Genomic DNA, 10574 nt, shown 5'->3' with positions numbered 1-10574 from the left:
AAAAGCAAAAAAAAAAAAAAAAAAAAAAAAAAAAAAAAAAAAAAAAAAAAAAAAAAAAAAAAAAAAAAAAAAAAAAAAAAAAAAAAAAAAAAAAAATCATCAGAAGGTATGTTATCATCAAAATCAGAGTTTTGAAAAATAACACAAATAAAAGATCCAACGAGAACGTGATCATCATCGTCAAGGTTTTGTGATAAAGCATCTGGAACAAGATTAAGGATCATATTCACTAAAACTAAAAGAAAGGGAACGACGCTTCTTACTAATCACAAGCAAATAACCGAAGGTTAACGATTGATGACACCAATTTAGCAATTTGTAAAAGTTATAAACCCTTGTTTTGACCGAGACTAATTGTCAGGCCCGGCTCAAAAAACTTTTGGACACGTGGCAAAATGTTATAATATTTTTTTTTAAACATATATATCTATGGTAAATTATTTTTTTTGGGCCTTTATCTTTAATATTTTACAAAAATTGGGCCATTTTTCAATATCTATCTTCTATATATATAAAAATATGTTGGTGACCCTCCTGTGATGCCACGTGGAAAATCATTCTCTGACAGGCCGACACGTATCCGTCTTCTGGGTTTTATTTCTTTGGTTGGGCATGAGTTTAACTTTGGGCTTATACTATGAATAATTGACAGGACTTTTTACTCTTTAATATTATTGAATGTGTTAATTATTTCTAATACATAGTAGATAAAAAAAACACACATTACGATATGGACGTATATTATCATCAAAGCAATCTTTACTATATGTACCTCATCCTGCGATAATTTATAAAGTAGCAACGAATCTATGAGTTCAGCAAATTTGCAATTACTTACGACAGAATTTTAATTATATAAACATTCAACAGTAATGTGTTGAATATTATATTCATATGATTTAAAAGCCTTTACAAATTTTTATTTTTAAACATACACCAAAAACTTTATGAAAGTAAATATCCATTCAGGTTCTCAACCACTTTAAATACCACCAACGCCAAAAAATTAAATCAAGTGCACGAAAACTATAATATATTTAAAACTACAATAAATACATTAGTTAATGAAAAATCCTTTTTAAAAAATATTATGGATGCATACATAAATACTAAGAGAAATGTATAAAAGAAAATAAAAGTAACAATAACTTGAAGAACAAAATGTATAAGACTGAGAATATTTATGATTTGTGGTCTAAGATATATTCAACTTATTGTCCTAATCAAGGCGGAATAAATATTGAATAATATTTTTTTAAAAATTATATATACATAGAAATTTTTTTAGTGGTAGGGTATATTTATAATTTCCAATATTTAGCCAAATAAAGAAAAAGAAAACATGCATGTATATAACCATGAAAAGAAAACTACTTTAAATAACTTAATCAAAACAACAACCACGTACAACTAAACCCGATGAACGTCCCAACCTCAAAAGAAATATGGTATAAGAGTTTTTTTGCAAAAAAAGATGGTATAAGAGCAAAAATCCCAAGACATGACATATAGTTTTGAACTAACAGCCTACCAACCAATTTAATTTACATAGTTCATTTAACAGTAATCAAAGCAAGCAAATATCCCTAATCAAAGCAAATATTGGTAGCTGCATAGTCTATTTAGTATTCAAATACATTAACACGTACAATATTTAACTAATATGTATATTTTTATATGATAAAAATTTATATTAAACATTCATTCTTACTGTTTAAATTGTTTTTAACTTTTTATCCCGCCCGTAGGACGGGCCGGCCCTAGTTATTTATACAAAAAAAACAATTTGGGCCCTAAGCCCACGCCCCCTTTGCAACCCTTCTAAGCCGGTACTGCTAATAGTAGTAAGTGTTTTTAAAACGGGCCCGATGGTTAGACCAGGTTCGACTGTGAACCGGTCATGTAGCAGGGTTGAGTTTAATAAATGGTTTGGCCATAGACGTTCAAATAATTGGATTAAGTCTCAAAGCTATTAAACTAAATAAAAATCATTAAACTATCAAAAATTCATAAACCAACTACTGTATATAAACAAAAAATAGTTTATATTTACAATATTATTTATATAATAATTATATATCATATTTACTAATATTACTTTAAATTTATATTGTATTAAAATATATTGAGCCAAATTATTAAACTAGGTTTGACTCATTGAACCATGAACCAAATATTTTCCGGCTCAGCTTCTGATCCGGTTTTAAATTGTATATATAAAATATTTTTTGAGTAATGACTCAAATATTCACAAATCTCAAATTTGAGTAATGGAATAAACTTTTGATGTTAAAAAAGAGACATCTACCTGAGGAAAAAAAATAATTAGTCTATCAATACACACTAGGTGAGGGCTCATACCTTGCAAAACTTTTCATAAATTCAAATCGATCCATTTAGTAAATGGAAGTTAGTAAAAAATATGTAGTCGATGTAGGAGATGAGTTTCACCCCACTCAACTTAATTTGTATCGGGACTAGTCAAAAAACCTATTAAGAAGATAACAAACTGTAGAAGAATGAAGGCCCATCACAAACCGATGGTAAAGGATGACTTAACTCGTTTGATTAATGATTTCCTTTTCAATGGTATCATTGCGCAATGACTAATTGACACAAACATATGTCTCATCCCGAAGAAGGAGAAACGTACTAAACTCAATTTAGTTCAATCAGTCTCTGTAATATGAGCTATAAAATAATATCAAAAGTGTCTTATACCAAAGATCGAAGAAAGTGTTGCCAAACCGAATATCTGAAACAATTTTGCTGTTGGATGACAGAAATTCGATAATGTAATGATTGCACATGATATGTTTCATGCTATACGTACAAACCCATGAGAAAGAACAAGCGGATGGCTATTACGACAGACATGATAAAAACTGTATGACAAAATGGAACGAGATTTTATTACAGCTGTCATGTAAAAAGATGGGTTTTCAGATATGTGGGTTGAATGGATAATGCGGTGAGTAACGTTGTATAAAATGTCCTTTTAAATGGTCAGCAAAGAGGAAACATTGTCCCAAAATGGTACTAAGTCAAGGAGATCATATGTCTCATTTCATCTTTATTCTATGCTCGGAAATGCTCTTAACTTTTTTATATCATGCAGAGAGCCAAGGAAAAATAAATGGGATGTGTGTTTCACGTGCTACCCCTGGTATCACACCTTATCTTTGTTGATGATAGCCTTTTTATGTTGTAAGTCGGATCCTCATGAATGTGATGAAGTAATGAAAGCAATTAGACATATGGAAAGCCTCGAGCCAATGCATAAATTTTGAGAAATCACACTACCCTTTGGTAAAGAGGTGTCTGGAAATGTGAAGGGAATGATCAAATTTTCAACTGTAATAATTGATGAGGGTGGCATGGGATCATACTTGGAGATTACAGAGGATATTAGTGGATCAAAATGCAAACTCTTTTTTCCTAAGAGAGAGATTACAAAGTCAAGTAAATGGGTGGACTGCAAGGTAGTTATCAAAGGGAGGAAAGGAAATTCTAATAATGTGTATCGCGCTGGCCCTTACTTCTTGTGTAATGGCGACTTTTTTGCTCTTTTTTGAAAACTGTGAGAAGTTATCTAGTGCCACTACACAATTCTGATGGAGCTCAAACTACCTAAGAAAAAAAATTCATTGGAAAAAATGGAAAAAAACTTTGTATACTAAAACAGGAATGAGGTATTGAATTCTGTCAGATCCATGATTTCAATATTTCTTTATTGGAAAATGAACTGTGGAGATTGGTTTAATTCCCAGAATCACTACTACCAAGGGTGTTGCGAGGCAAATATTATGACAAAGTTCGCCATTGTGATCAAACTCGATTGTACAATCCCTAATATGGTTGGATAAGCATTATGGCAGCGAAGCCATTAATAGCTATGGTAATAAGACATAAGGTGCATCCAGGAAATAAAATTAGAGTTGGGCATGATCCATGGATACCAACGATTATTGTATTATCCAACGATTATGGTAAGACATGGCAGAGCCATTCCAAGAGGATATCCCTTGAGTGTTCTTCTCGTTGGAGAACCAATTAATGAAATATAAGGTTATTAGAAAATTATGTTTCCTAGGAGGATATCCCTTTGATACATTCCTTGGCCATAAGTCAATCTCTACATCGCAAAATGTCTTGCGAGAGTTATACGGGTACACAGTCAAATCAGGGTATTGAATTGCTAGGAATATACTTGAAAAGGAAACAAATGTGATGTATTCATAAGCTAGCATAAAAAAATTCAATCCTTTTCTTGGAAGGTTAAAGCGCCGCATAAAATTCACCATCTTATGTGGCAAATCTTATCATGCACCTAGTTATAGCCATAAATTTAATATGTCGTCATATGAGATGTCATATTAACTCAAATGCGGAGTAGATGATGAATCCTTTAACATGCTACTTTTAAGTGTCTCTTAGCTATACAAACACGGGCCCTAGTAGAAACACCTTCCTCCCCGTTAGTATTCCACAGTTCGAGTGCATATACAAATACAAATTATCTCTTTTAGTGTAAGAACAACATTGAAGATCCAGAAATGGTTAGAAACTCTTACTCATGGATAATTTGATATATGTGGAAAAAGAAAAATGATAAATCATTTAGAGGAATCAACATGGATCCCTTGGAGACAGGTAGACATGGGGAATTAGAATACCAAACATGGTCTGAGGCTAATATTATAAGGATAGAAGTACATGAGGAACAACATAATATCTATCCAAGCCAAGAGATTTGTACAGTTGATGGATTATGGAAACATAACTCATTCTTAATGGTTGTGAATGTGTTTGGAAATGATCTACATGGCAAATTAAACTTCGGGGAGCTAAGAATCAAATGAGAAGATTGTCATTGATACATGTGGAGCCTGAGGCTCTTTCTTGGACTACAGATTGCATGCTACAATTATTGATGTGACAACATTTTGGTACTAATTGATACAAGAGACCGAAGCGTGCAGGGGCAAAGCAGGTTAATATTTGTTGGGCATGTGCACCCATAATAATATTATTACTTATAATTTTCTATACAAAATCATTACAACTTTGGTGTATGAGATGGCAAAAGTTGAGAATGCACTCCTAATAATTCAAGTTCGATGCTTACTTATATCTTATTTACATATTATAGCAATATGCATACATTAGATATTAGTTTCGCCCTTGTAAGCATGACCAAACTTCTTAACGAAGTTAAATGAGCTATAAGATTAAAAAGTAGATTTGTAGATTTCTCTATTGTTTATCATTTTTGTTTTGGAAACAACATGTGACATTCATTATCTAAGATGTCAAGAGAATATCATACAGATTTGTATTATGTTGGCTGTTTTATTCTGATTTGGTTTGCCAAACAATGTCAAACTTGAATAATAGACTGAAGATAATCGTATATCTTTCCTAGTAGACCCATTGGAAGACTTTATCATACAAAAGTGATAAAGCAAATATATTTTTGTTTTGTCATTTGATTTTTTTTTCTTTTTTTTTTGTTATTTCAGTTTTGGATTAATGAATGGTCCTACACCGCTGGAAGTTCCACAAAAAAGAAAACAATCAGACAGATAGAAATTCAGGAGCTTTGATAAGCAAACGATTGGTGGGTTACTGTCGAGAAGAGAACTCCAAAATTGACTTTCTTCCAAACATCAGTTGCGTCATGTGTGGCCCAAATTTTTATTTTTAGTCATTTAGTTTTAGGAAAAAAGACCAAAATCTCAAATTCGTTATTTTCTATTTTTCCCTGACCAGACGTTTGGGAAAAATTCTTTCACTTCCACAGAAAATTCCAGCCAATTTCGAGAAAATCCATAGAAGTGCTATTATCGTTTCATCTGCACCCTCCCCTCCTCCTATTTCTATTTGTGATCCACCCTTTTTTGAAAAAATTCTCGTCCAGGGATCATCATGATTTGATTGGCAACTTAACCAGAATCAATGATGAATGACCTGAGCAAATACAGGTCAATTTTCACTAGATTCTATTTTCTTGGGGAAATCAAGTTTCTCTGAGACGGTTATCTTCCCTATCATCTGAAAGTCCCTGAGACTTTCGCCGCTCTCATCTCTCTCTCTCTCTCGGTTCGGGTATGACTCGTCACGTGATACTGACATCAGAAGAAAGAAACTCTCCACCGACCACGATGATCAAACACGCGGAGAGGAGGAAGGTGGGAGAGGTAGCCGGAGGAGCCGCAGCTGAGTGTGCGGCCGTGTGGTGTTGCGGTCCTTGCGCCGTGGTTAACCTAGTTGTTCTCGCTGTGTATAGAGTTCCCGCGGCCGTTTGTAAGAAAGCTTGGCGACAAACCAAACGGCAACGTTTTATGAGGAGACGACACGGTTTACTTGCGTCAGCGGCTGCCGAGAGCACCGTGCACGCTAGACTAAAGGAGGAAGATCCAACGGCTGAAATTGTTTTCGAAGAAAATGTAGTGAATGTCGAGTTAAACGACGTCGTCGTGCTTGAGGATGAGATGTTTGAACGTTTCTATGGGGCAGGATTTTGGAGAAGCCCGTCACAGAGGGACACATCATCAGGAAGTATATGATTTCTTTGTGAAAATATTAATAATTAATTTGATTTATATGTGATTCTTTAAAATTATCATGCGGGTATGTGAATAGGAGAAATGTAGTAATATTTATACATTGTTCGTTTTTGTTTCGTTCGATTTAAATATAACTACGTCTCAATTGGGACTTGGGGTGGCTTTTGCAGACCAAAAAGTTCATCTTTCATTATCTTTTAAGAACATGAATTGGATATAATTGAACCGTACGGTTTTGCGCTGGTCCGTGCTAACACAATCATATACATAAACCTTATGCTAACTATGTATATTGGCTATAATCGTGTCAGGAGAGACTCTGCTGCAGAGTTTAACAAAGTGTTTATCGTAAAGGGAATCTTCTGGACAATCCTAAGAGAACTAGAGACTATGACATAACTAATAGAAAAAAGAAAGAAAAGAAAGACATAACTAATAGATAACCTAGATCTATTTCAATTACTTTATCTAATAAAACCCTGAATTTTAAAAAGATGAGTAATGGTAAGAATTAAATTGTAGAATACGGAATTCACTGATGGCATAATGGTCCTAGAGAGTAGAGAATGCACAGATATTCAAGCAAATGGAACATAGTGCTACTAGAAATCCAACCTTGTTAGGCTAGATTTCCACAGATTTTGGTATGTACACAGTTAAATATGATTGTTGGCAATTTACTCATTTGAACGCACAGGAGGATGGCATCTTACAGTCCCCGGATTCATTAGAGCCCAAGACTGCAATTTGAAGACTTAGAATGTCTTCCTCTGGCAAATACTTTGAAAAGCAATGGCAGCTGAATTGATCCTCAAACACAGAGGTATAATTCGAGATGTGACATATAGATGATGTATAATAGAAGAAACTATTGAGCATCTATTGCTTTTGCTATTGTCATGTGCATGCTCTTTGTAATACAAAGTAAACAGTAAAAAGATAAGATTCAAGGATCAAATATGACTTTATTGATCAAGAAATCCGGGACTACGACATATTGGTTAAGGAACCTTAGTTCTAACCGCCTACCTCTAAAGCTGATGTTAAGGATACTCGATATTCATCTCATTAATATGTCAATATTCTCTATATCATCTTTAGGAAGTTTCTGTAATTGTCAATACCTAGAACTCTCTACGGCTCTGTATATATTCCTCTTGTAACAGATCATTATTCAATAAGAAAGATATCACATTTACATGGTATCAGAGCAGGCTAAAACCCTCTTTTCTCAGTAGCCGCCAACCCTAATTCTTTTTTTTCTCTTCACGATCTCTTTTCTTCCTACTCCTTTTCGCAAACTGGTTGGGAGTCTTCAGTACCTGCAATTCACGCGACCGGATATCTCGTATGCAGTTAACAGGTTATCTCAATTTATGCACCGTCCAACTGATGCCCACTTGCAGGCTGCAAAACGAATACTGCGATATCTGCAAGCTACACCAACCCATGGTATTTACTTCTCTGCGACCAACCCACTCTGTCTTCATGCCTTCAGTGACGCTGATTGGGCAGGCGATTCGGACGACTATGTCTCTACCAATGCCCACATTGTGTACTTAGGTAAGACACCGGTCGCATGGTCCTCAAAGAAACAGTCTGGTGTTGCCAGATCGAGCACTGAAGCAGAATACCGCTCTGTTGCGAATACTTCTGCTGAGATTCGATGGATTTGCAATCTACTAACTGAACTTGGCATTTCTCTTACTGCTCCACCGGTCATCTACTGCGATAATCTCGGTGCTACATTTCTCTGTCACAACCCAGTGTTCCACTCCAGAATGAAACATGTAGCACTTGATTACCACTTCATCCGTGGTCAGATTCAACATGGAATGCTTCGTGTCTCACACGTCAACACCCGAGATCAGCTGGCTGATGCTCTCACCAAACCGCTGCCACGAAGCCGCTTCCACGAACTCTGTAACAAGATTGGAGTCGTCTCCGCCCCTCCATCTTGAGGGGGCGTGTTAAGGATACTCGATATTCATCTCATTAATATGTCAATATTCTCTATATCATCTTTAGGAAGTTTCTGTACTTGTCAATACCTAGAATTCTCTACGGCTCTGTATATATTCCTCTTGTAACACATCATTATTCAATAAGAAAGATATTACATTTACAGCTGAAACCTTGTATACTTCATCTCTTTGTCGAGAATTAGGTTAGATCCTTACATATCCTGAAATCAGAAAATATCTCCTTTAGTAGAAGTTTTCATTTTACCCAGAGGCAAGAGGAAAATCCAACCCAGAAGCCGGAAATCGTTTTGATATGCCCTAAAATAGGGAAGGATCACTCAATCGGACTAAGGGGACATGAACTCGCCAAAAGGGAGAATTGGTGGATTGAACGGTGACACAAGAAGTGCGGAAAGTCTCTTGATACTACCAGACTTCAGTTGTTACTTGATATGACGCACAAGTGATAGACTATGGATTTGACCCATTTTCATCTATAGTTTATAGGTGTTTTGGCGGGAAAAACTATTCGGTTTAGTGGTTTTGGCGGGAAAACTCGGTTTTTGCGGGAAAACTCGGTTTTTTGTTTTTGGCGGGAAAACTAGGTTTTTCGGTTTCGGCGGGAAAACTCGTTTTTATTTTGACGGAAAAACTCGGTTTTTGGTTTTTTCGGGAAAACTCGATTTTCGGTTTTGGCGGGAAAACTTGGTTTTTCGGTTTCGGCGGGAAAAATCGTTTTAGCGGGAAAATTGGGGTTTACGGTATTGGCGGGAAAACACCTTTGCGGTTTTGGCGGGAAAACTCGATTTTGCAGTTTTCAGTCGGAAAACTCGATTATACGGTTTTTGCGGGAAAAATCTGTTTTGCGGTTTTGGAGGAAAAACTCGGTTTTGCGGTTTTGGCGGAAAACTTGGTTTTATGGTTTTGGCGGGAAAACTCGGTTTTGTGGCTTTGGCGGGAAAACTCGGTTTTGTGGTTTCGGCAGAAAAACTCGATTTTTCGGTTTCGGCGGAAAAATTCGTTTTTGGTTTCTGCGAGAAAATTTATTTTACGGTTTTGGCGGAAAAATTCATTTTTGGTTCTGACGAAAAAAAAAACGTTTTTGCAAATTTTATATAATTTAATTAAAATGGTGAAAATCTATATATATAATTGAAAACTCATGTGTACACCATTATCCTTTTGTATTTACCCAACATAAATATGGGTTTTAAAATTAATACCCATAGTTGATCCAATTAATCTTAGATGGGTAAAAACCCAATCCATTATTAGTGGGTTTGGGTAAACCCATGGGTAATTACCCATGTTAACATCCCTAATCTTGTGATAGTTCCTAAACTTATTCGTTCGCTACCTCCAGCAATTACATCACCTGAAGCTTCACCAGAAAGACATGTAGATTACACATCACTACAAGAAAACATAACCTTAACGAGGGCGGTTTTACTCGTTATTTCGTCGTAAAAGAGGCTTTACGACGAAATAGCGAGGAAGCGCGTTTGCTCGTTACTCGTCCGTCGTAACACATATTTCCTCGCTAATTCGTCGTAACTTAGCGAGGAATATATTTCGTCGTAAAGACGAAGTAGGGCGATTCGTCGTAAAGACCACGTCAATATTCCACGCAAAGACGTCGCTACAATTCCTCGTAAATACCTCGAAATGAGTTTCTCGTAACCTACATGTAAATACCTTGAAAGAGTTTCCTCGCAAAATACACGTAACAACCACGAAACGATTTCCTCGTAAAATACTCGTAAACTTTTCCTCGTTATTTCCTCGCAAATGTTTCCTCGTAAAATAGTCGTTAATTGTTTCTCGTCATTTCCTCGTAAGGTTTCCACGTAAAGAGGTCGTATATTAGCTACGAATTTACTTCGTTTTTATTATTTTTACAGAATTTAAAAATATAATTAAAAAATAATTAAAATTATTTAATTTAATAATAAATTAAAATTTAAAATAAAAATAAATCAAAATGAAAATATTTTATATATAAATAAGTTTTGAATTTATATAATACAACAACCAAAAAAAA

General features: G+C 35.0%; 1 protein-coding gene across 1 annotated transcript; it reads left to right on the top strand.

Annotated features, from left to right (window-relative positions):
- Positions 1-5738: 5738 nt before the first annotated feature.
- On the top strand, positions 5739-6732 carry LOC106320582. The gene has a single exon (XM_013758965.1). The coding sequence runs from the start codon at positions 6111-6113 to the stop codon at positions 6567-6569; it is 459 nt and encodes a 152-aa protein (XP_013614419.1). The 5' UTR covers positions 5739-6110; the 3' UTR covers positions 6570-6732.
- The last annotated feature ends 3842 nt before the right edge of the window (positions 6733-10574 follow it).

This window comes from Brassica oleracea, unplaced genomic scaffold, assembly GCF_000695525.1.
Source record: "Brassica oleracea var. oleracea cultivar TO1000 unplaced genomic scaffold, BOL UnpScaffold00966, whole genome shotgun sequence".
NCBI classification, from domain to species: Eukaryota; Viridiplantae; Streptophyta; class Magnoliopsida; order Brassicales; family Brassicaceae; genus Brassica; species Brassica oleracea.
This window is presented reverse-complemented; position numbering and strand designations above follow the sequence as displayed.

Bases quoted from the DNA above. Each gene is read 5' to 3' on its own strand.
- LOC106320582 (XM_013758965.1), top strand. From the start codon at position 6,111: ATGACTCGTCACGTGATACTGACATCAGAAGAAAGAAACTCTCCACCG.